At 40.1% G+C, this 26,825-nt stretch overlaps 1 protein-coding gene across 1 annotated transcript in view; it reads right to left on the reverse strand.

Moving 5' to 3' along the window:
• Positions 1–348: 348 nt before the first annotated feature.
• The window catches only part of LOC126456046 (uncharacterized), a 34,318-nt gene continuing 7,841 nt past the window's right edge, over positions 349–26,825 (reverse strand). The window contains exon 2 of the mRNA XM_050091801.1: positions 349–629. Within this exon, the coding sequence (XP_049947758.1) occupies positions 349–629 (281 nt within the window). The remainder of the gene's footprint in view (positions 630–26,825) is intronic.

A 26,825-nucleotide genomic window follows, 5' to 3' on the forward strand; every position in this document is an offset into this window, starting at 1 on the left:
CTATGTTAACACATCTCTTACTGCATTTTTCAGTTTTGATGCTTCTTCATGTTGGGATCTGTTCAACATATTGTGTGTATATATGAAAAATTGAAGTCTCTGCCTGGACGGAAAAAAAAAAAAAAAAAACAAAAAAATGGTCTGTCATTTGGCATACAGGCAATTTATAATATTCATTAGCATACTAGTACAGTAATTATTTTTATTTGTACATAATGCAGAGTTGTGTTTTTGCCATGTTATTCAACATTAATTTATATATGCAGATTAGTCATCATATACAGAAAATATACACAGGAATATGCTGTGACCTATGCCTAAATGAAAGAATTAATATTTTGTTAATTTTTATGAAATAACAATACCAAAAGCTTCCCGGACTGCAAGACCAATAGGTGTTGGATGCACAGCTGCAGCACCACATCTTGAAGACCTCCGTTGTTGCTGAGTCTGTTGTCTTGTAGAAGGTGTTGAAATATCCCGTGAACCATCACCAGTTTCTCTGCTGTTTCTCTCACTATTGTGGTCACAGCTCACAGTTGCACTGTTTGATCTGCTAGCAGTGTTACTACCAGCTTCCACTGTAGCTATGCTAGCAATACTTTTTGAACATTCATCTTGCTCTATCTCTGTAAAAAATACAGTTGCATGAATGGATAAAAAGAAGTTAATCATTTTCAAGAAGTTATAACAATCAGCAGTTGTATTGTTTGTGCTACAATTTGTTGTCTCAGGACACCTCTTCCTGTCATAAAGTAACAGAAGACTGTACTAGCAGACAACATTTCTCTGTTGTTTGCTAATGAATTTCAATAAACTGTCTACATCTGCTTATAGATCTGGCACAACTATTAGCATAATTGTGTGTGTGTGTGTGTGTGTGTGTGTGTGTGTGTGTGTGTGTGTGTGTGTCAAATCTTATTAGGCATGATGGGATTCATCATAACAAGAGAAACACCTCTGATAAACAAGTGATCAAAAACACATACATTTTGAGGTGCGAACATCTGTTCACAGGAGAGACTGAAAGATATTTAGTTTTTATATAAGCACAGTCATTGCATTAGTGGTCCATCAAGAGTTGAAAGAGTGTTTTGAGGCATTTCTGTACCACAGTACTCTAGAACACAGTGGGCTTATCTAATAAGTAGTCCACAGTCAGTAATTTAGTTTGAGTTGTGTTGTACCATATTCGCAGCCATATTTAGTGTGTGTCATCATAATGCAAATTACTTTTAATTCTAGAAATGTGACATGGTGTCTACCCTACTTACACATATTACTTCACTTTTATATTTATTCTTGCTGAACTATTTCTTAATACAAATGGTTCAGTATCCCATATTTTCTCACTTGTTAGAAATGGAAGCATACCCTCACAAATAATATGGTGTATATTATTTTCTGATGTAGTTTAGCAAATGAAAATAGCCTGCAAGCCAATGCCCTCTATGCTGCAAAATATCGACAACCCAGTGCAACATCTGATAAATTGTTCTGCTCACTATTCCAGTGTCCTCAGGGAACAGATTTTCTAGCACCCCAAAAGGTATCTGTTTACCTGATATGGAGACGTATACACCACAGTTACTGTAAGAAAGTCCTGGAACCAGTGTACAACAATTTAAAGCAATATTTGTGAACTAAGCTACTGCTTATCCTGTTATTTTCTAGGGATGAACCAGTTGTTCTGTAAATGGAGCACTGTACTTCTTTCAGTATCCTACAGCAGTTTTCACTATTACAGAATGTGACAAGAGTAATGAGATGGGTTTACAATTTTTGTTTGTTTTATGTTACCTTTCTCAGGGAGAGGCTGAACTTTTCTAAGGTTTTGGAACCCCGGGGGAAAACCTATGTCAAAAGACCCATTTGATTTGTACAGTAATGAAGGTAAGCATCACAGCAGTGTGACACAAACACACACTCACCAGCAACACAAGCATGTGCATATGCTGTTTTTTTTTTATATTGTGCAGTTTGAAGCAGGAAGTAACTGTCAGTTCTCTACTACAGTGTTGTGTGACAGTGAACAAATGAGTGACAGTGATGATATAAATGGCTGTGATGAAATTATTGTCACTTGTGAGCTGCTTGACGTGCAGGAAAAGAAGAAGAAAAGACAAGTAAAAAGTTTCAGGGTGTACAACATCTACAACAAAATATACCATTATGGAGAATTTCATGCTCTACTTATAAATCTGATCGGAGATGGCACAGAATTTTCTTAGTATTACAGAATGACTCATTAGATATTTAGATATCTTTGTGACTTAATTTTGCATATCTAACCACACAAGACACTTCATTCCAAAAGACTATTGGACTAAAGGAAAGACAGGCACATAAGATAAGTATTTTTCATTTTAACTGAGGAATTATATTTCACAGTATATTACAAATTTAACTGAACTCACTTTAAACATTTTTATTTACTTAGTTTTTTATGTTTATTTTGCATATAGTCATCAAATGATGACTTTTGCAAGTATAGTGTTTAAGAGGTATAGTATGTATAATATTTTTGTACAGAGGTTTAATACAAAACATATTTAACTTCAAAAGCTCTCTTTTGAAGCACCAGTATTCCATTCAAGTGCACATCAGCACACAATCCCACTGCTCTATCTCATAACTTATAAATGGAAAAATCATCCCATAGTACACTGTTTTTAGTGTTTTATTACATACAATTTTGGACAGCAGGTTAAGCAAACACAAGGTACTGTTTATTTTCCTGGTTTTCCCACTGAAGATAACAATACAATTGCAAACCAAGGAATTTATAGACTTCATTGACTTTATACAAAATTCCACAAACATCTCCTACCCACCTGAGACACAAGTTGTCTGCTTTGAACACGGTAATTGTGACTTTGTGGTATTTACTGTTAGGCCTTGGCTATTAAAATATTCAGTCACCTCAGATATTGTTATAATGTCAAGTTAAACACATATATTTCAAAACAACACAACACATGTAAGTCACAGAGCAAGTTGACCAAGCAAACATGTGAACACAGTAACATTCAAATTAGCACTGAGTCCAAGTCTAGCAGCCACTGGCTGGCTGGCTGCTTAGGTGGCGCGGCTGCTGCGTGGCCGGCAGACAGCGTCGCATGTAGAGTTGTTGTTGTTGCTGTGGTCTTCAGTCCTGAGACTGGTTTGATGCAGCTCTCCATGCTATACTCTATCGTGTTCACCTCCCAGTACCTACTGCAACCTACATCCTTCTGAATCTGCCTAGTGTATTCATTTCTTGGTCTCCCTCTACGATTTTTACCCTCCACGCTGCCCTCCAGTACCAAATTGGTGATCCCTTGATGCCTCAGAACATGTCCTACTAACTGATCCCTTCTTCTAGTCAAGTTGTGCCACAAACTCCTCTTCCCCCCAATTCTGTTCAATACCTCCTCATTAGTTATGTGATCCACCCATCTAATCTTCAGCATTCTTCTGTAGCACCACATTTCGAAAGCTTCTATTCTCTTCTTGTCTAAACTATTTATCGTCCATGTTTCACTTCCATACATGGCTACACTCCATATAAATACTTTCAGAAACGACTTCCTGACACTTAAATCTATACTCGATGTTAACAAATTTCTCTTCTTCAGAAACGTTTTCCTTGCCATTGCCAGTCTACATTTTATATCCTCTCTACTTCGACAATCATCAGTTATTTTGCTCCCCAAAAAGCAAAACTCCTTTACTACTTTATGTGTCTCATTTCCTAATCTAATTTCCTCAGCATCACCCAACTTAATTCGACTACATTCCATTATCCTCATTTTGCTTTTGTTGATGTTCATCTAATACCCTCCCTTCAAGACACTGTCCATACCATTCAACTTCTCTTCCAAGTGCTTTGCTGTCTCTGACATAATTACAATGTCATCGGCGAATCTCAAAGTTTTTATTTCTTCTCCATGGATTTTGATATCTACTCCGAATTTTTCTTTTGTTTCCTTTACTGCTTGCTCAACATACAGATTGAATAACATCGGGGAGAGACTACAACCCTGTCTCACTCCCTTCCCAACCACTGCTTCCCTTTCATGTCCCTCAACTCTTATAACTGCCATCTGGTTTCTGTACAAATTGTAAATAGCCTTTCGCTCCCTGTATTTTACCCCTGCCACCTTCAGAATTTGAAAGAGAGTATTCCAGTCAACATTGTCAAAAACTTTCTGCAAGTCTACACGTGCTAGAAATGTAGGTTTGCCTTTTCTTAATCTAGTTTCTAAGATAAGTCGTAGGGTCAGTATTGATTGCCTCACGTGTTCCCATATTTCTACGAAATCCAAACTGATCTTCCCCGAGGTCGGCTTCTACCAGTTTTTCCATTCGTCTGTAAAGAATTCGCGTTAGTATTTTGCAGCTGTGACTTATTAAACTAATAGTTCGGTAATTTTCACATCTGTCAACACCTGCTTTCTTTGGGATTGGAATTATTATATTCTTCTTGAAGTCTGAGGGTATTTCGCCTGTCTCATACATCTTGCTCACCAGATGGTAGAGTTTTGTTAGGCCTGGTTCTCCCAAGGCTGTCATTAGTTCTAATGGAATGTTGTCTACTCCTGGGGCCTTTGTTTCAACTTAGGTCTTTCAGTGCTCTGTCAAACTCTTCACGCAGTATCATATCTCCCATTTCATCTTCATCTACCTCCTCTTCCATTTCCATAATATTGTCCTCAAGAACATCGCCCCTGTATAGAACCTCTATATACTCCTTCCACCTTTCTGCTTTCCCTTCTTTGCTTAGAACTGGGTTTCCATCTGTGCTCTTGATATTCATGCAAATGGTTCTCTTTTCTCCAAAGGTGTCTTTAATTTTCCTGTAGGCAGTATCTATCTTACCCCTAGTGAGATAAGCCTCTACATCCTTACATTTGTCCTCTAGCCATCTCTGCTTAGCCATTTTGCACTTCCTGTCGATCTCATTTTTGAGACGTTTGTATTCCTTTTTGCCTGATTCACTTACTGCATTTTTGTATTTTCTCCTTTCATCAATTAAATTGAATATTTCTTCTGTTACCCAAGGGTTTCTACTAGCCCTCGTCTTTTACCTACTTGATCCTCTGCTGCCTTCACTATTTCATTCCTCAGAGCTACCCATTCTTCTTCTACTGTATTTCTTTCCCCCATTCTGGTCAATTGTTCCCTTATGCTCTCCCTGGAACTCTGTACAACCTCTGGTTCTTTCAGTTTATCCAGATCCCATCTCCTTAAATTCGCACCTTTTTACAGTTTCTTCAGTTTTAATCTACAGTTCATAACCAATAGATTGTGGTCGGAGTCCACATCTGCCCCTGGAAATGTCTTACAATTTAAAACCTGGTTCCTAAATCTCTGTCTTACCATTATATAATCTATGTGATACCTTCTAGTGTCTCCAGGGTTCTTCCATGTATACAACCTTCTTTCATGATTCTTGAACCAAGTGTTAGCTATGATTAAGTTATGCTCTGTGCAAAATTCTACCAGGCGGCTTCCTCTTTCATTTCTTAGCCCCAATCCATATTCACCTACTATGTTTTCTTCTCTTCCTTTTCCCACTGTTGAATTCCAGTCACCCATGACTATTAAATTTTCGTCTACCTTCAGTATCTGAATAATTTCTTTTATCTCATCATACATTTCTTCAATTTCTTCATCATCTGCAAAGCTAGTAGGCATATAGACTTGTACTACTGTCATAGGCGTGGGCTTTGTGTCTATCTTGGCCACAACAATGCTTTTGCTGTGCTGTTTGTAGAAGCTTACCCGCATTCCTATTGCTTTATTCATTATTAAACCTACTCCTGCATTACCCCTATTTGATTTTGTATTTATAACCCAGTATTCACCAGACCAAAAGTCTTGTTCCTCCTGCCACTGAACTTCACTAATTCCCACTATATCTAACTTTAACCTATCCATTTCCCTTTTTAAATTTTCTCACCTACCTACCCGATTAAGGGATCTGACATTCCACGTTCCGATCCGTAGAACGCCAGTTTTCTTTCTCTTGATAACGACGTCCTCTAGAGTAGTCCCCACCAGGAGATCCGAATGGGGGACCATTTTACCTCCAGAATATTTTACCCAAGAGGACGCCATCATCATTTAATCATACAGTAAAGCTGCAGACCCTCAGGAAAAATTACGGCTGTAGTTACCTCTTGCTTTCAGCCGTTCGCAGTACCACAACAGCAAGGCGGTTTTGGTTAGTGTTACAGGGCCAGATCAGTCAATCATCCAGACTGTTGCCCCTACAACTACTGAAAAGGCTGCTGCCCCTCTTCAGGAACCACACGTTTGTCTGGCCTCTCAACAGATACCCCTTCGTTGTGGTTGCATGTAGATGACGCACGTAATTGCGCGGCGGCACTTTGAATGATTGGCGGGTCACAACACTTTTCCACCCTTTGAAATTTCTGCACTGGTCTTGATGGAGGTGGCCTGTAGATTGCTAATGTCCATAAGCGTTGTTTGACTGGCTGTAAACTCTTGAGGAGGAAGCTTCCTGCACGGATGGAAGTGTCCCCAATGATAACGAGTCGAGATGACAGGAGACATAGGGGTTGAATCTGCTAGGGCCCTGTGCACCAATCTGCCCATTGCGGCAAGTCCAGTTGATATAACAGGAGACATGGGCGATGTGTCGGCATCCGTAGGAGAAGGAGGCGAGTAGATTGGCTCCGACAGATGATGGTCATCCGGTTCCTGCATGGGCACGTCTCCTGGCGGCGTCCATTCTTGTACTTGCACTGAGATGATGGTGAGAGGGCTGCGTTGTGAGTAATGAGAGATGCCAAGATCCCGAGCATCAGGTAGAGCCGAAGGTGGTGTAGCAGCATTCGGAACAGGCGTTGCTGGCACACGAGGCTGAAGCTTGTCCCAATGACGCACTGCAACACCCGTGTCCATCTGGATTTCATACAGGCGTCGGCCACGGTGTCGTAAGATGTGGCCCGGACTCCATTTTGGCCATCTGCCATATCCCCGTACCCAGACAAGGTTGTCAGCGGTGAACTGGCCAAGCGAAGGCACCCGCGGCCGTGAGGTGGAAGGCCGCAGAAGATGAAGTAGCATGCAGGGCTGTTGGCCATGTAAGAGCTCAGCCGGGCTGTGGTCACCCATGGAGGTGAAATGGTAAGAAGCCAGAAACTGAAGAAGTGCATCATCAGCAGCAGAAGAAGTCAGGAGTTTCCACATCTGAGCCTTAAATGTGCAGACCAGTCGTTCAACCTCACCGTTTGATTGTGGATGGAACGGAGGGGCCAGATCAGGACCCATGGGAAGGCGAGACAGTGCATCAGCATTCACATGTTGGGCCGTCGGCTGGAAATGAATCTCATAATTGAAATGAGACAAGTAAAGAGCCGAACGCTGGAGGCACTGTGCAGCCTTGTCAGGAAGTGACGATGATGGATGAAACAAGGAAACAATTGGTTTGTGATCCGTAAAAAGATGGAATTTGGATCCATAGAGAAAAACACCAAACTTATGAAGAGCACAAAAATCCACAAATTTGGAAGAGGCAATTTGCAGACCATTATCAGTAACAAGAGTAGAGGGAAGGCTTTCCAAAGAAAAAATGCAGGTGGGAGCACTTGTGGTTGCCGCAGTGGTAGGCGACATGCAACGGACAATGAAAGGAAAGTTAGAGTAGGCATCAATTACGAGGAGCCAATAAGTACCTAAAAAAGGTCCCACGAAGTCAGCATAAATGCACTCCCAGGGCGTCTCAGGCGAAGGCCATGGTGACAAGGATGACTTTGGGGCAGCGGCCTGTGACGCACAAGGGCTGCAGGCAGCGGCCATGTGTGCTACTTCAGAGTCGATGCCAGGCCAGTACACATGATGGCACGCCAGAGATTTTGTGCAAGAGACACCCCAGTGCCCTTGGTGAAGAAGGCGCAAGACCGAAGAACGCAAAGACGCAGGTACCACCATACGCGGCAAAGCATTGTCGGTGGAAAGGAGGATAACACCATCCCTAGCCGTGAGGCGGTAGTGCAAAGGGTACTAGTTCTGCAATGGGTCAGAAGTCTTAGCGGATGGACAATCTGGCCAACCCTTCTGAATACAGCGTAGAACCTGGGAGAGGGTAGGATCAGAACCCGTAGCAGCCGCCAGCCTGTCCCCGATGATGGGGAATCCTTCCACAACCCGCTGCTCAGCAACATCCAGGTGGAAACACAAAAGTTCGTCCCTATCGAATGCCAGATCAGGACCCATGGGAAGGCGAGACAGTGCATCAGCATTCACATGTTGGGCCGTTGGCTGGAAATGAATCTCATAATTGAAATGAGACAAGTAAAGAGCCCAACGCTGGAGGTGGTGTGCAGCCTTGTCAGGAAGTGACGATGATGGATGAAACAAGGAAACAATTGGTTTGTGATCCGTAAAAAGATGGAATTTGGATCCATAGAGAAAAACACCAAACTTATGAAGAGCATAAATAATGGCCAAAGCTTCTTTTACAATTTGAGAATACTTTTGCTGGGCAGCCGTGAGTGTTTTGGAGGCATAAGCAATGGGTTGTTCAGACCCGTCAGAAAAACGGTGCGCAAGGACTGCACCAACCTCGTATTGAGAGGTGCCCATGGCAAGAACAAGATGTTGGCCAGGTCGATAAGTAGCCAGGCACAGGGCCTGTTTCAGCATAGTCTTCAATTTCTGGAAAGCCGCATCGCATGATGAGGACCAGTGAAAAGGCATGTATTTATGCAACAGGCGATGCAACGGCTGAGCCACCGAAGTAGCAGACGGTAAAAACCTGTGATAGTATGCTATTTTCCCCAAGAAGGCCTGCAGGTCATTAAGAGATGTAGGGCGAGGAAGGGCATCGATCACAGCAACAGTTTGCTGAAGTGGACGAATACCATTCTGAGAGAGTTGAAACCCCAAGTATGTAATAGATGCCTGAAAAAATTGTGATTTCTGAAGATTATACTTAAGACCGGCAGTCTGTAAGACATGAAAAAGTGTGCGGAGGTTCGGAAGATGTTCTTCAGTGGTGGAGCCAGTGACAACAATGTCGTCCATGTAATTTATACACCCAGGGACAGGGAGCAATAATTGTTCCAAGAATCGCTGAAAGAGAGCAGGGGCGCTGGCAACCCCAAATGGCAATCGTTGGTATTGATAGAGGCCAAAAGGTTGGTTAAGAACCAGAAACTGCTGGGAACCAGCGTCAAGAGGAAGTTGATGATAAGCTTCTGACAGGTCAATTTTAGAAAAATACTGGCCTCCCACAAGTTTAGTGAACAATTCTTCAGGTTGAGGCATAGGGTAAGTGTCGATGAGGCATTGCACATTTACAGTGGCTTTGAAATCACCACAGAGACAAATATCACCATTTGGGTTAGCAACAACAACGACAGGAGAGGACCACTCTCTGGAAGTGACAGGAAGTGAGACCCCTGAAGCAGTGAGACAATCCAGCTCCCGTTTTACCCGATTACGAAGGGCCACAGGAATGGGTCGAGTCCAAAAAAACTTAGGCCGAGCAGTGGGTTTGAGCGTGATATGAGCTTCAAAGCCATTTGCATGGCCTAACCCAGGAGAAAAAAGGGACAAAAATGTCGTTGACAAGGAATCCAATTGAGCATAAGGAATAGCATCAGAGACAATATTGACAGAGTCATCTATGGAGAATCCAAAAATGCGAAAGGCACCGAAACCAAAAAGATTCTCTGCGTTACTCTGGTCGACCACAAATATGGTAACAGTGCAAACGATGGATTTGTAAGATACCTCAGCATTAAATTGTCCCAAGAGATAAATCTTCTGTTTATTGTACGTCCGTAATTGCCGAGTGACAGGTGATAGGAGTGGTGAACCCAACTGAAGATACATCTGAGAATTAATGATAGTGGCAGCAGAACCAGTATCCACTTGCATGCGAACATCTCGACCAAGGATTTGGACAGTAAGGAATAACTTCCCTGAAAGGGAAGAAGTACAATTGACAGACAACACAGAATCTGAATCAGCATCATGTTCATGAACATCATGTATGCGGTCGGATTTGCAAACAGAAGACACATGACCCTTCTTTTTGCAATTGTGATACACAGCTCAATGTTGGGGTCAATCCTCGTGTGAAGCTTTCGTAAAGCACCGTGGACATGAAGGAAGTTGCTGGGGGTTCTGCTGCAGTTTCTTACTATTAGGCCGAGGCTGCGTGTGGGAGCGTACTGCGGCCATGTCGACCGGTGGGGATGCACCGCACGCATCGTCAACAGCGAACATAGGTTGTAGTTCCCCGATGTCACCCCATGCCTCTATTTGCGCCCCAGGGGCGTGAGAAATTTCAAAAGATTGCACGATGGATAGGACTTCATCTAGAGTCAGATTTGCCAACTGAAGGGCACGTTGCCAAACTTCTTTGTCTGGCGCCGACAGGATAATAGCATCCCGTACTATGGAATCGGCATAGGATTCTTTGTGAACGTCAGTAACAAATTGACACTTTCGACTGAGGCCGTGAAGTTCAGCAGCCCAAGCGCAATAGGATTGATGCGGTTGTTTTTGACAACGATAAAAGGCAACATGAGAGGCTGCCACATGCGTTTGCTTATGAAAATATACTGACAGAAGTGAGCACATTTCAGCACAAGAGAAAGACGCAGGATCTTTCAAAGGAGCCAATTGCGACAACAATTTCACCTCAAATTGAGGTGAAATCCATGAAAAGAACAGAGACTTACATGTTTGTTCATCCATGACATGAAATGCCATGAAGTGCTGTCGAAGATGTTTTTTGTAATCAGACCAGTCTTCCACCGTCTCATCGTAAGGAGGAAAAGGAGGTATAGACAATGACGAGAAACGGCCCGCATTGGATGCCGCGATGAAATCGCGAATCGCCGATGTGAGAAGTGTTTGCTGTTCAATGAGACCTTGCAATGGTTGCTCTAAAGTAGCCATGGAAACCTGTGGGTCAACGATGAAAAGGAAAAATCCACTACCTTGTTGCCAATTGTTATAATGTCAAGTTAAACACATATATTTCAAAATGACACAACACGTGTAAGTCACAGAACAAGTTGACCAAGCAAGCATGTGAACACGGTAACATTCAAATTAGCACTGAGTCCAAGTCTAGCAGCCACTGGCTGGCTGGTTGCTTAGGTGGCATGGCTGCTGCATGGCTGGCAGACAGCACAGCATGTAGAGGACGCGTGTAATTGCGCGGCGGTACTTTGAATGATCGGTGAGTCACAACAGATATCGCATATATGAAAAAAAAAATGTTCATTCTCCTCATTGTCTCCATAAAACCATAGAGAGGTGTCATCAGCATAAGTAATTATATGGGAATTAGAAGGATGTATAATACCATTTGCATACACAAGAAAAAGAAATGCTCCCATTATTGACCCCTGCAGCACACCCTGTATTGCTGTTTCCATCATAGACTGAATGTTGATTTTCCTCAACCAATTTTGATAATTTATATTTGCACATTATTTATGGTTTTTTAGGTGAGTAGACAGAGTTCATGTTATTGCATGTCCAAGGTTTCTGCAATAGAAGTGCATAGTCAACCAGGTCAAAGGCATTTGTGAAATCACCATTTATGTTTCAATGATATAGGTAACTGGTTTCGGTTATTTTTACATAACCATCATCAGACCCATGGCTGCCTTAGGACGGTAGGCGGAGCTCTCCTCAGCTGCTACGAAGTTAGGGTTACCTATATCATTGAAACATAAATGGTGTGATCAAGACAGAACTTTAGTCAAAATATAATAATCTATTGATCACTGCATTCCAAAAATGTTTACCAAAATTTGTGAAATCACTAAACACATATCTACAGTATGCTTTCCTTCATCTAGATAGCTACAGATTTGGTATAAAAATTCTGTGAAAATTGTTGTGACATTGTGATCGTTTCAAAATCCATTTTTGGTGTCTGCAAGGAGACTGTTTTTAGTGAAAATCAAACTAAGCTGTGACAGCATCACTGATTCAGAAATCTTACTAAATGTAGGAATCAGAGATATAACCTGTAGTTCGATGCTTCCTCTTTTGATCCTTTTTGTGTATTGGCCTGACAATGCTCCTTTTCAATGCATTAGGATACATGCCCTCTTTGATGCTACAACTGATGATATATGTAATTGGTTTACTTCCACATTTTTTAATTATTGCACTGGAAAACCATCCCAACTACCTGATTAACTGCAATTTTTTTAAAAAAAATATGAGGAGCAGTTATGAAGTTTTATGATGTTAGTTCTTCCCAACATATTCACCCTTCAATGTGACATATCTTTTTGCAGTGTGTATGTCCTGCCAGAGATCTGGTTGTAGAAGTCAGTAGTTTGCCTATTCAGGTTACGTTTCACCTCAAAAATCACCTCTTCATCATCTTGCAAATATGCGCCATGAAATGGTTTCTTCATCTGGCAAAAGAGAAGTAAGTCACTGGGTTTCATGCTAGTAGAACACACTGTCAGTCACATTAATATGACCACCTGTCAGAAGACTTAATAACCACCTTTTGCAGAATGGCCCACTGCAAGACATGCAGGAAGGCAATCAGTGAGGTTCTAGAATGTACAAACAGGGATGTGGGGCCATGATGACCCCACTCCCATGGCCAGCTGTGATAGGTTTCTCGGAAGAGGATCCATGGTCTAACAGCCAGATCCAGGTGGCCCCATTGATTCTTGATTGGGCTTAAACCCAGGGAGTTTGGTGGCCAGGGCAGCATGGTAAACTCATCCTGGTGCTCTTTGAATCACGTACATGCACTGAAAGCTATACGAGATGTTGCATTGTTCTTCTGGTAGATGCCATCGTGCTGAGGAAAAACAAACAGCACGTAATGGTGGACATGGTCCACAAGGATAAATGCATACTTGTGTTGATCCATTGTGCCTACCAGAGTCATCCACAGAATGCAATGAAAACATTCCCCTGATCATAACACTCTCCCTTCTCTGGCCTGGGCATTTGCCAACAGCCATCTGTCCAATGGAGCATAAAATGTTATTCATTTGCAAAAGCCACGTGTTGCCACTCAGTAGACATCCAGTTCCGGTATTGGCATGCAAATACCAAACTTCATCACCAATGAACAGCATCACAATAATGATTGCATTGTTTTCTACGTCCCCCCACTCGCCCCAACACTCTTTATATACCCTCCCCTGCTGGTGTTGCCACCTGGCACCTGTGAGTGGTTATTGCACATTGGCATCAAACACAGGCAGTCATCACATTTATGTGATTGGCCTGTGTACTTGGAGTGAGGCACTGGACTGCGTATTTGGAGTGAGGTACTGGACCATATACTTGGAGTCATGGACATTGTACTTGGAGTGAGGCACAAGCTGAAAGCTCAGAAAGGCAGAATGTGTGACTATGTCCTGCACAGAATGAATCGGTGTGCTGTTATGGAAGAAAAATAACCTGTTAGACAGCTCCTCAGAATGCTTCGTCTTGACAGCCTTGTCTATAGATTTCAGCTGCATTCTCCTGTGGTGGTTTTCCCCTTACGAACATCATCTGCTACCACCATAGCACAGCAGTCCAAAACAATACCGTCATCTTTCCTGACAATGCTCAGATTCTCACCTTTTTTGGCAGTAGTGAAACTACATTTTCACTGCTTTGTTTGCTACTTTGGCATATTTATACACCTAGCACTCATTTGGCATGATTAGGCAGCTGAAGACATCATCTGGATTGGACTGACACAGTGGCAGTATTTCTGTTGCTGTCTGAGTTCAGTGGGCTTTTTGAAAATGTGTGGGCAGTACAATAAAGAAAGCAAGAAATGAAACACTGGATGAAGCATTATTCATTTGGTTCAGTGAGAAAAGAGAGCATGGTGTTCTGATATCCAATCCAATCCTGCAGGAAAAAGCATGAAACGGCGAACCTCACTTCACAGTCAACCGAGGTTGGTTGGAAAGCTCATCATGGCATATGCCAGCTTTTACTGATGGGCGAAAGTCTTCTGGGAGATACAGTGAATGCAGAAAACTTCAAAAAAGAATCTGAAGAACCCATTCCCTCCAAAAACTTAATACCACATCAGATTTGTAATGCAGATGAATCTGTACTTCTTTATAGGGTGCTACCAGGACACTGGCTTCCAAATTAGATGACTTGGCAAGGGCTTATAAGAGTTGTAATGATCAAGTTACAACTATGTCTTGTTACCATTATGGCTTGTAATAATTTTATGACCTTATGTTGCCATAGCCTTTGATTGTATTGATTATAAAATTCTCCTTAGCAAATAAAAGTGTTGTGGGATACATGTTATCCAGTTTGCTACTGGTAGAATCTTATCTTCATGATATAAAGAAGAATGTTCATTAATAAATTCGTTCATTCACTGTGTTTTGTAGATTCATCACAAAGGAGAACTTTCAGGAATGTGGGACGAGTAAAGTATATGTTAACAAAAGACAAGTAAATCGTAGGATATTATTACATTCTCTATTAACAATAAAATATCATTATCCTGCTTATGTTATTTGTGCTTATGCTAGCTAAATTTAATCAATAAATTAGGAAGAAAACTTCTACTTTGGGGAAACAATAAAAAACAACAAAAAATAAAATACAAAAAAAAAAAAAAGTCCTTGGTTATAATAAATAACTGTTGTTTTCTCTTATTGACATCTTTTACATTAAACTGATTACATTGCTATTTTTAAGGAAAATATTTACCTGCCTCTGTGGACACTGAGTCTTGTTTACAGCTTATTACTACTTTCAAGCATATTCACAATGAACACTGCTACTTGTCTTGTAGCTACAGAAACATTTCAATTCTCATACCTAGATATTGGGGTAAATTGTAAAAAGAGTGGCTGAAGAGTCATGTTTTAATTTTCTTTTAGACAGGTTGGGATTTTGAATTTCTCGCTTTTTGTTAGATGAGAGTTTGTTGAATACCTTTACATCAGAGTGTGTGTCTCCATGTTGAACCTTAAAAAAGGATTCAAAGTCAACATAAAAATAATTTTTTTTATTTTTCTGTCTTCTGGTGAGATTGTGTACACCACAGTTCAGCTGAAACTGATTACTGATTATTGATAGCAACAAAAACTGTTAAGAGTAAACCTATTAGGAAATCAATGAAATAATTCCAAGAGTCAAAGATTTGTTAAGAGTCAAAGGAAGTAAAATGGAAGCAGTAGATGAGAAGGGAGTGAGACAGAGTTGTATCCTATTCCAAACTTATTTAGTCTGTTTATTAAGTAGGAGAGGTAAACAAGAGCATTGGCTCTCAGCTGACATACATCTGCAGAGCAGCAAGTTAAGTATTTATATTTTTCTGTGTTTTTGTTGTAGTATATTTATTAAATTTCTTGCAGGTTCTCTGTTTATGAGGTTTAATCTCATGTTTTTGTAAGGGTACCTTCATTCAGTCTGTAGTACAGTAGTTGCTCATTTGCTTTGTCTTGAAAGCAACTGTCCATTCAATTAGTAAGCCAGTCAGTAAGGCCCCAGCTCTCAGCTGACACACGGCTAACAGCAAGTTAAGTCTTAACTTTTCCTGTGTTTTTGTAAGAGTATATTTATTAAATTTTGTGCATGTTTCTCTGTTTAAGAGGTTTAATCTTGAACATTTGTAAGTGTAAATTCATTCAGTCTGTAGCACAAGAGATTCTCACTAATTAGCCAGCTACATAGCTCATTAATGCATCAGCATGCATTGGTGACACATCAAGAGGGTAGCATGCTGCATAACTACGACAGTCTGCTTTTATAGTGCATTTCTTCAGTTAGTCTTACTAGCAAGTGTAGGATGTGTGCATTCTGTGTGCAGATGCAGGAGGACCTGGCTGCAGTTCACGAACAGCTGAATGTGCTTTTGGCTATGGTCGCTCACGTTCAGGCTGCTGCCTCCGGGTGCAGCATTGGCAGAAAATCTGGTACATCATATGGGACATCTCAGGTGTCACTTGTTTTGCACACAGGCTCTGCTTCTGAGGCACCTCATAGTGTACCTGATGTGGTGGATTTGCCCTCACAGCAGGGTGAGTGGTGGACAGTAGCACATTCACATCACATGAGTCAAAGCGCAATTGTGGAGACTGGTTGCCTGGCCTCATCTTTCACACCCTGAGCGGATAGGTGACCGCTCCTTCAGCAGGGCCCAAACAGCTACACAGGGGAGGTTTACTAGTTATTGGGAGCTCCAATATTAGGTGTGTTATATAGCCCATTAGGCAGAAAGCGTGCAGGACTGAAAAGAAAGCCAATGTGTACTCCGTATATCTGCCAGGGTTCTCATCTGAGATGTGGAGGTGGCCTTGCTTGTGGCTATGAAGCATGCAGGGTCGGTCATCTGCATGTTGTGGCTCACACTGGCACTAACGACACTGATTGCATGGGTTCTGAGGTGATCCTCAGTTCTTACAGGCAGTTGGCGCAGGTGGTGAAGCAGCTGGTGCAGGTGGTGAAGACTGCTGGCCTTGCACATGGGATGGAAGCAGAGCTCCCAATTTGCAGCATCATTCCCAGAGTTGATCAAAGTCCTTTTGTTTGGAGCTGAGTAGAGGGTCTCAATCAAAGGCTTCATTGTCTCTGTGATGGTCTTAGCTGCAGATTTCTACACCTGTGTTATTGTGTGGGAATTTGTAGGACTTCCCTTGATATGTCACAGTTGCACTACACAAAGGAAGCAGCTACTCGGGTAACAGAGTACTTGTGGAGTGCACATGGGGTTTTTAGGCTAGGCAGTAGTTTGAGGTGCTGTGATGAACACTCTCAAGTTGATACGCAGCAAGGGAAGTCAAATGGCGTTCAGAATAAAGACACTTCAACTGCCACAATTTTATCCATAAACTGTCAAAGTATTTGTAATAAAGTTCCTGAATTTACTATCCTCCAGGAAAGTTCTTATGCTCAAATTATTGTTGGAACCGAGAGATGGCTGCAACCTGAAGTGTAAATCTCTGAGATATTTAGCGAATTGTGGAACTATATTGGAAAGTCAGATTAGGGGCCATGGGGGGAGGGGGGGTTCATAGCAGTTCACAAAAATATTATTTCTAATGACGTTGAAGTTGAGTTTGACAGTGTGAAGTTGAGTACAACAGGTGTAGGTGAAACCAAGTTAATTTTTGGATGTTTTTATAGCAAACTTTGTTTACGAGAGTTAAAAAATCAGTCAAGAAGGCTTGGAGAGTGTTTCTGATGGAGCAGATAAGGACTTATTAACATCTCACTTACACAGTGAATGGGCATCACTTAGTTCCAGTAAGATGGAATTAGAGGAATTATGGCCAAAGTTTAAGGATTGTAAATCGTGGTCTGTAGAATTATATGCATAGTAAGTGCATATTGGATGAAAAAGACACCATGGTTTAAAAATGAAGTTCGTTGGATGCTGAGGAAGCACAGGCTGTTGGACTCTAAATTCAAAAGGGAACACTTAAATGATGACAAGTGAAGGTTAGTAGTCTGTAAAAAGATCTATGCCTGAAGCATACAACAACTACCACTGTCACACCTTAGCAAAAGATCTGGCAGGGAACCTGAGAAAATTCTGATCCTATGCAAAATTGCGAAGCAGTCGAAGGCTTCCATTCTGTCCCTTGTTGACCTGTCTGGTGTGGTAGTTGAAGATAGCAAAATGAAAGCTGAAGTTTAAAATTTCATGTTCAAGAAATTGTTCACACAGGAGAATTATACAAATATACTGTCATTTGACCACTGGACAGATTCCCATATGAACAACACAGTAATGAGCATAACTGGTGCAGAGAAACAACTGAAAGATTTGAAAGCAAATAAATCGCCAGGTCCAGATGGAATCCAGGTCCACTTTTACAGAGAGTACTCTATAGCATTGGCCCATTACCTATTGCAAATCTCTCACCCAGCACAATGTACCAAGTCACTGGAAAAAAGTGCAGGTGACTCCAGTATATAAGAATGGTAAAAAAAAATGGACCCAAAAAATTACAGAAAAATAGTCCTAACTTCTATTTGCTGCAGAATCCTTGAACATGTTCTCATTTGAATATAATAAACTTTCGTGAGACTGAGAAGCTTTTGTGCATGAATCAGCACAGTTTTAGAAATCATCACTCATGTGAAACTTAGCTGGCCCCTTTTGACATCATACACTGAGAACTGTGAATGAAGGGCAACAGGCAGAGCCCATAATTCTAGATTTCTGGAAAGCATCTGACACAGTGCCCAATTACAGGCTGTTAATGAAGGTACAAGCATATGGAATAAATTCATAGATATGCGAGTGGCTCGAAGACTTCTTGAATAATAGAATCCAGAATGCTGTCCTCGAAGGTGACTGTTCTTCACAGGCAAGTATATTGTCAAGTGTGCCCCACAGAAGTATGATAGGACCGCTGTTTTTCTCTAAATACGTAAATGATTTGGCAGACAGGGTAGGCAGCAAGCTGTGGTTGTTTGCTGATGATGCTGTGGTGTTTGATATGGCATGCGAACTTGGGTGACTGTATGAAGATATAAGATGACTTAGACAAAATTTCCAGTTGGTGTGATGAATGACAGCTAGCCCTAAATGTGGAAAAATGTAAGTAATTTTGATAGTAATAATTTTTTTCTGAAAGCATGTTTCAAGAGTGTAGTCTTGTACAGAAATAAAATTTGTACAATTAGTAGTTTGTACAAGAAGAGAATGCCAGTTTTGGAATGTGGTGCTGCAGAAGAATGATAAAGGTTATAGGGGTAGATCAAGTAACTAATGTGGAGATACTGAACTTAACTGATGAAGAAAGAAATTTATGGCACAACTTTGCTTAAAGAATGGGTTGGTTGATAGGACGCATGCTGCAGCAACAAGGAATCATCAGATTGGTAATAGAGGAAGTGTGGGGCATATAAACTGTAAAGAGAGACCAAGGGATGAGTACAATAAGCGAGTTCAAATGGATGTGGGTTGCAGTGGTTATATAGAGATGAAGTGGCTCGCACAGGACAGACTAGCATTGAGAGCTGCATCAGACCTCCCTAAAAGACTGAAGACCATGACAATAGTGAGTAATAAGAATATTCTTTTCCCTGTGGTTACAGAGGACCATCAGTGGGACATGCACAAGACATATATCAACTCAAACATGACTAAAGGTTCTTAAGTCGTGAGGATCCTGTAAACCTTTACAAATGAGCTGGCATTTGTGAATACATATTTTCATTTACACTTAAAATACAGTATCATATTTTTGTGATAACTCTCCTGCAGCACTTTTTATGTTCAGAACATAAAAGAAAGCTATCATAATTATTACTGAGAAGAGCAATTTACAGTCCAGTATTACTCCGGATGTACTTTTTGCCAACCTTCTTTTTCATCAAGAAACATGAAATTCATTACAAAAATATGAAATTCATTAGAAAAACATGAAAAAAATTAATTTTCACAACAAGTGTAAAGACATCAAGAAAACGGGCATTGTATTCTTACTAATTTGACTAATATTAAATATAAAAAAGAAACAATTTCAACCGAGATGGACAGCAGCAAGCATAAAATAAATTTTCAATACATACAGTATACAGACAACTCCACCAAAGCTGGTCCCAAGCCTGGTTGAAGAAGGAGGAGGAGGAGGAGTAACACCTCATTAAAAAGCCTTGGTTCACCTGGCCCAAGCGATAGTACCTTGTGAGGGTCCCTTACCAGGGAAATGGTGAAGACCTTAACAGCAGTGAAGGCAGTGATGAAGATCATCAGAACGGCAGAACTGGCAGAAGAGGTAGGCTTTTGCATAAAAGCCCAAGACTGTAGTGTCTGTTCTCACAGCGGGCGGCTGCAAAAGGCATCTGTTCCACATGTTAGTGGTGGCCTCACTTATAATTCCAAGCTAAAAGCTTGAATTTTTATCACGGAAAAGATCAGCTACCTTTCCCCAAACTAAACTTTAACCTAAGACATAATGGTACATTTCAGAAGGAAAACTACTAAAGGAAGTAACCAATCTCCCATCGCTGTTCATGGCGGTGCAACTAGGCTTTTGGATTCTGGAGAGCCTAGAACATCTTCTTCAAAGATAAGACCCAAGAAAAAACACCTACTGGGGACTCCGAACATCAACACACTCATGAAAGTTGGAAAACTAAAACACCTAATGGACACTTTCAATCAATGCAACATACTTATATTAGCACTTCAAGAAACAAGGTATCTGGGTGAAAATGCATTTGAGTCAGGTAGATACACATTCTGCAAAGGAAAACCAACCATTAAAAATTCCCACAATGCGAATATATTAGGGATAGCATTTATGGTCAAACAGTAACTTTAGGAATCAATAACTAATTGTAGCTCCCCATCAGAACGAATTTCATTTCTGACGTTCAAGTCAGGCAATAAATGTTATATCATTATAAATGTGCATTCACCTATCAACCAACATAACAGAACAAATGTTGGCAATGTGAAAGATTTTTGGGAAATGCTAGAACACGAAACATTCAAATTACCAAAAGAACATATCAAAATTTTACTGGGTGACTTTAATGCACAAGTTGGCAGAAAAATAAAATTTAAATCAGTAGTTGAAGATTATCCAGCACATGAAAGAACCGACAGGAATGGGGAAAGACTCACAGATTTTTGTAAACAATTTAACGTAAAACTAACGTCAACATTTATCAGGAAACAGTAGTTGGAGATTATCCAGCACATGAAAGAACCAACAGGAATGGGGAAAGACTCATAGATTTTTGTAAACAATTTAATGTAAAACTAATGTCAACATTTTTCAGAAAACTTGCAAGTAAGAAGAAAACATGGGTATCACCAAATTAAAATCAAGGTGAATATCAATTGGACCATGTGGCAATAACATCTCGCAACTACAAGGAAATCTTGGATGTCAGACTGAGGAATGCCCTAAACATAGACTCAAACCATTATCTGACTGAAATAAAGACCATGTTCCAACCAAACAAACCTAAACCAAAACCAAGAAGATTTCCAAGAGCAAACGCTAAATTTCTCACATAAAATCAGGACAAATTCTTTGATATACTAAACACAAGAACAATGGATGATTGGGAAGAAATTAAAGAAACAATGCTAGAGTCAGTTAAAGAAATGGGACAACCATGAAGAATACCAAGACACAGATGGTGGAACGAGCTGTGTGATGAAGCGATTGACAATCGACTAAAGGCATGGGAAAAATGGAATGGTAATAAGAAACAATAATACTGGGAAGAATGAGATTTTCACTCTGCAGCAGAGTGTGCGCTGATATGAAACTTCCTGGCAGATTAAAACTGTGTGCCTGACCGAGACTCGAACTCGGGACCTTTGCCTTTCACGGGCAAGTGCTCTACCATCTGAGCTACCGAAGCACAACTCACGCCCGGTACTCACAGCTTTACATCTTCCAGTATCTCGTCTCCTACCTTCCAAACTTTACAGAAGCTCTCCTGCGAACCTTGCAGAACTAGAACTCCTGAAAGAAAGGATACTGCAGAGACATGGCTTAGCCACAGCCTGGGGGATGTTTCCAGAATGAGATTTTCACTCTGCAGCGGAGTGTGCGCTGATATGAAACTTCCTGGCAGATTAAAACTGTGTGCCCGACCGAGACTCAAACTCGTGACCTTTGCCTTTCGTGGGCAAGTGCTCTACCATCTAAGCTACCGAAGCACGACTCACGCCCAGTACTCACAGCTTTATTTCTGCCAGTATCTCGTCTCCTACCTTCCAAACTTTACAGAAGCTCTCCTGCGAACCTCGCAGAACTAGCACTCCTGAAAGAAAGGATACTGCAGAAACATAGCCTGTTTCCAGAATCAGAACATCCCCCAGGCTGTGGCTAAGCCATGTCTCTGCAGTATCCTTTCTTTCAGGAGTGCTAGTTCTGCAAGGTTCGCAGGAGAGCTTCTGTAAAGTTTGGAAGGTAGGAGATGAAATACTGGCAGAAGTAAAGCTGTGAGTACCAGGTGTGAGTCGTGCTTTGGTAGCTCAGATGGTAGAGCACTTGCCCGCGAAAGGCAAAGGTCCCGAGTTCGAGTCTCGGTCGGGCACACAGTTTTAATCTGCCAGGAAGTTTCATATCAGCGCACACTCCGCTGCAGAGTGAAAATCTCATTCTGGAAACATCCCCCAGGCTGTGGCTAAGCCATGTCTCTGCAGTATCCTTTCTTTCAGGAGTTCTAGTTCTGCAAGGTTCGCAGGAGAGCTTCTGTAAAGTTTGGAAGGTAGGAGACGAGATACTGGAAGATGTAAAGCTGTGAGTACCGGGCGTGAGTTGTGCTTCGGTAGCTCAGATGGTAGAGCACTTGCCCGTGAAAGGCAAAGGTCCCGAGTTCGAGTCTCGGTCAGGCACACAGTTTTAATCTGCCAGGAATGTTAATAATACTGGGAAGAGTTTAAAGAAGAAAAATCATCAGATAAGTGAGAAGAAAATATGACAAAGACAGATTAGAAGAAATGGATTCAGACTTTAATAGGAACAACACTAAAGACTTCTATAAGACTTTCAAAGAAGTTTTAACAGGATCCCAGTCACCAAGTTTACATATGAAAGATAAAAATGGAAAAATAGTTTTAAGCAATAAAGAGAACTGCCAGATTTTAGCTGAATACTTTGAAAATAAATTAAATTGTGAAGAGCCTGATGACAGATTACAATTTCAAAAACCACAACATGAAAATCCAGCATTGGAACAACCTACAGTAGAAGAAATACAAAAGACTATCAAAGCATTGAAGAATAACAAAACACCAGGAGAGGATGGGATAGTAGCAGAAATGTGGAAACTAGGGTCTTATCCACATGGCAGAAAATTCACAAAGTAATTAAAGACATTTGGACAATAGGAATCATACCCAGAGACTGGAAACAAACATTGATCCATCCTCTACATAAAAATGAGATAAAACAGACACCAGCAACTACAGGGGTATGTCCCTGTTACCAGTAAAGTACAAAATACTGTCTAAAGCACTTTTAAATATAATAGAGGAACAAGCAGGACCTAATATAGGAGATTATCAAGCAGGATTTAGAAAAGGTATATCATGTGCAGAACAGATTCTTAATTTAAAAACAATTTTGGGAGTGAGAGCTATACAGAATAAAAATATAGTAGTTACTTTCATAGACTTCAAGAAGGCCCATGACCCACTTGACAGACAAACACTATTACAGATAATTTATGAATCAGGGATAAACAAAAACACCAGAAGACTTGTTGAACAAATGCTCACAGATATAACATCAAGGACTAAGTTCAAGGCGAAATTTCTGAACCATTCAAAATCAAAACAGGAGTTCAACAAGGAGATGGACTGTCCCCAGTTCTCTTTAACTTGGTTTTAGATAAAATAGTAAAAACATGGGAAAGCACATTAAAAACAGAGGCACAAGGGGTATAAGCATGGGCCAAGGAAAGAACAAATTTGAAGTGAAATGTTTAGCCCTTGCAGATGATATGGCATTGATAACTGAAAACTGAACAGACGCAATAGTTATGCTTGATCTGTTACATGAGATTGCTGAAAAGACTGGGCTGAAAATATCCTATGAAAAAACCAAGTATATAGAACACAAACATAATACAGAAAAGTTTATAAAAACAAAGAATGGAAAAATTAAAGGAGTTGATAAATTCAAATACCTGGGGGAGTGGATCCAAGCCAATGGACTGGAAAACACAACAAATAAAGAAAAGATAAAAAAGTTAGAATCTGCACATAAATTAACACAAAACTACTACAATAAGAAATCAATATCCATACAAGCAAAGATTAGACATTACAATTCAGTTATTAGGACACAAGCAACATATGGCTCAGAGTGCCTAACATTGAACAAGAAAGGCGAATTAAGAGAACTAGAAAAAAGAGAAAGAAAAATACTAAGAAAAATTCTAGGTCCTGAGAAAAACAATGAAAATATGTGGATAAAAAGGAGAAATGAAGATTTACACAAAAATACAGAAAAGATCACAGATACAATGAGAAAGAGATGGTTAAAATTTTATGAACATTTAAAAAGAATGGAAGAAACATGGATTACAAAGACAATTTTTAATTACATTAGTAAGCTGAAAAAAACTGTAGGATGGATAGAAGCTGTAAAGAAACATGCCAACAAAATAGATGTTACAGAAGAAATAATATGTGACAGAAATCACTTCAGGCTACTGATAACAAATGCAAACTATGAAGAAGATGAGCCAAAACCTCGACCCAAGAGAGTGTGGACAGATGAGCAGAGATGAGCAGTTGGAGAAAAAATGAAGAAGTACTGGGAAGAAAGGAAGAAAAAGAAACACTATAAGTGTTAAGTTGTATGCGGTCCATAACTGGCCAAATTCATAAATAAAAAAAAAGTATACAGACAATCAGTCTTTATGTATTGAAAATAAAAAAAACTATCCCATGTCAATAAAACTGCCCAGCAAATCTATTACAGTTGCAAAAAAGTCTTAAACTCAACTTTTTCCATTCTATAAGAGATTGTTTTGATAAAGTATAGTGATAATGTATATTTTAATTCACAATTTATAAATTAAAAGTGAAAATCATGAATGCTTTATATTTGTATGGGTAAATCCCTTAAATAAGAACCCACAAAACAGAATGTGAGAACGTAAATAAATGGAGTATAACCTTAAGTTTAAGATGTTCAACATCATGAAATGACCTCTACTGTATGTAATCCAATGAACAGATATTAAATAAGGTAAAGGGTTCATCCCAAAGATTTTAGGAACCGACCATCCTTCTGTCCACATACAGTCACTGTAGTTTAAATTTATTATTTTATGAAAAAAAATTTCTGACAACTTGGAGGGGTTGAACAAAAATATGGAAACACCACAAGAAATGCATGATTGAATATAAATCCAGATGCTAGCCAAGCCTGCAGGTTACTTTGCCACATTTGACCACAAATGCCAACTGTGCAAGCTCTTCAATATACTGCAAGTGTCATCCATGGTCAAAACAGCGTTCTGTGTAGTTGTAAGAGCATTATGTTGGAGCTAAGTGACGTCAGTTGTGGGCAAATAGTTGGTGCTTGTGAGGTGGGTGCTTCTGCAACTAAAGCTGCGGAAGTGTTTGGTGTTTCAAGAGGCACCATATTGGAGATTTGTACCACATACAAGGAAAGCAAAAGAGATTGTCCACTAAGTCTACTTCTATATCTGCATACATACTCCACAAGCCACCATATAGTGCAGGGTGGAGGGTACTCTGTACCACTACTAGTCAATTTCCTTTGCTATTCCACTCACAAAAATGGCTGTCTCATATGCCTCCATATGAGCCCTGATCTTATATTTATGGTCCTTACATGAAATGTACATTGGCAGCAGTAGATTGTTCTGTAGTCGGTCTCAAAATCTGGTTCTTTAAATTTTCTCAAAAGTACTCCTCAAAAAGAATATTGCGTTTCCTCCAGTGATCCCCATTTGAGTTTCCAAAGCATTTTGTGAATTTCTTTTGAATTGTGGTTTATTTGTCTCACAGTGCACATAACCTAAATCATTTGATTCAGGTACAGGAGATATGTCAAATTGTGGTAAAATTTCACCATAAACAAAGAACAAGTGAAGTTAATTGAGAACATCATAATAATAATACAGTTTTGTTATACACACATACAATAAAATCTAACACTGAATTACCACTTGCTCAAATGATCATTTCATCCTCTGTGAACTCTTCTATTGGATAGTACCAATTTTCCCACACACTCTGCTGTAGTCTCATTTTTAAAATATCTGGCTTCATATTAAATATGTTTTTGTCCATTAACTTTTTGTATATTGTCATTCCCATATACTGTGAAGTCTGTGGATATAATTTCAACTGGTGTGTGGGTAGCATAAAATTGTTTTTATTTCTTGTGCTATATGTGTGGTTACAATGATTCTCCTCAAATAATTTTTGTCTGCTTTGTAGTAAGATCATAATTCCATAAATTTACGAGGTGTAGAAGTATGAAACTGGAATTTGGTTGCAATAATTACATGTCTGTTGTTTCATAGGCACAAAACTTGACATGTTTACAGGTTTGAAACAGATACTGATTTATGGAAGTTGGGTTATTGCATGTTCACATTCATCGTCAGCCATTACAGGAAGCAGATGGCTCTGCAGACACAGTCACATAGACCCTACACTGACAACTAGCACCATCTATAGGGAAATTCCGGTTTCATACATCTACACTTGGTACATGGGGAAACAGTTAGGATTTGCAGTTTCCAAGATAATGGGTGACAAGACTCTGTGTGTTGTGCAGTAAACATGTATTGGACAATTTTTTTTGCAGTTTCAGTGTTCGAGGTACACTACTTGAACCTCCCCAGAAAATTATCCCATATCTAATGACAGATTCAAAATAACCATGATAAGCAATTTTTCATGTAAGCAAGCCAGTGGAATTTGCTAGTATTCGTGTTGAAAATACAAAATTGCTTAGTTTATTTCATAGGAAGTTAATATGTATATTCCAGCTTAAGTTCTTTTCCATATTTAGTCCCAGGAATTTGACAGTGTCAACTTCTTTCATAGTTTGATTGTTACATTGTATTTTAATTTCCACACATTTCGAATGTTTGGTTTTGAAATGTACCATATTGGTTTTTGCAATGTTCAGTTCCAACCCATTTAACTGGAACCTGTTTTCTAAGATATCCAGTGTGCTTACGATGCAGCTCGGAATTTTTTCTGCATTGTCATTTTCAATTAAAACAGAAGTATTGTCTGGAAAGAGAACTGATGGGGAATTTACATTTATGGGTAAGTCATCTATGTAGAATACAAACAGGGTCAGCCCCAAAATAGAGCCTTGAGGCACACCTTGTGATACTGTACTCCATTTAGAACA

This window comes from Schistocerca serialis, chromosome 2 (assembly GCF_023864345.2).
Source record: "Schistocerca serialis cubense isolate TAMUIC-IGC-003099 chromosome 2, iqSchSeri2.2, whole genome shotgun sequence".
NCBI classification, from domain to species: domain Eukaryota; kingdom Metazoa; phylum Arthropoda; class Insecta; order Orthoptera; family Acrididae; genus Schistocerca; species Schistocerca serialis.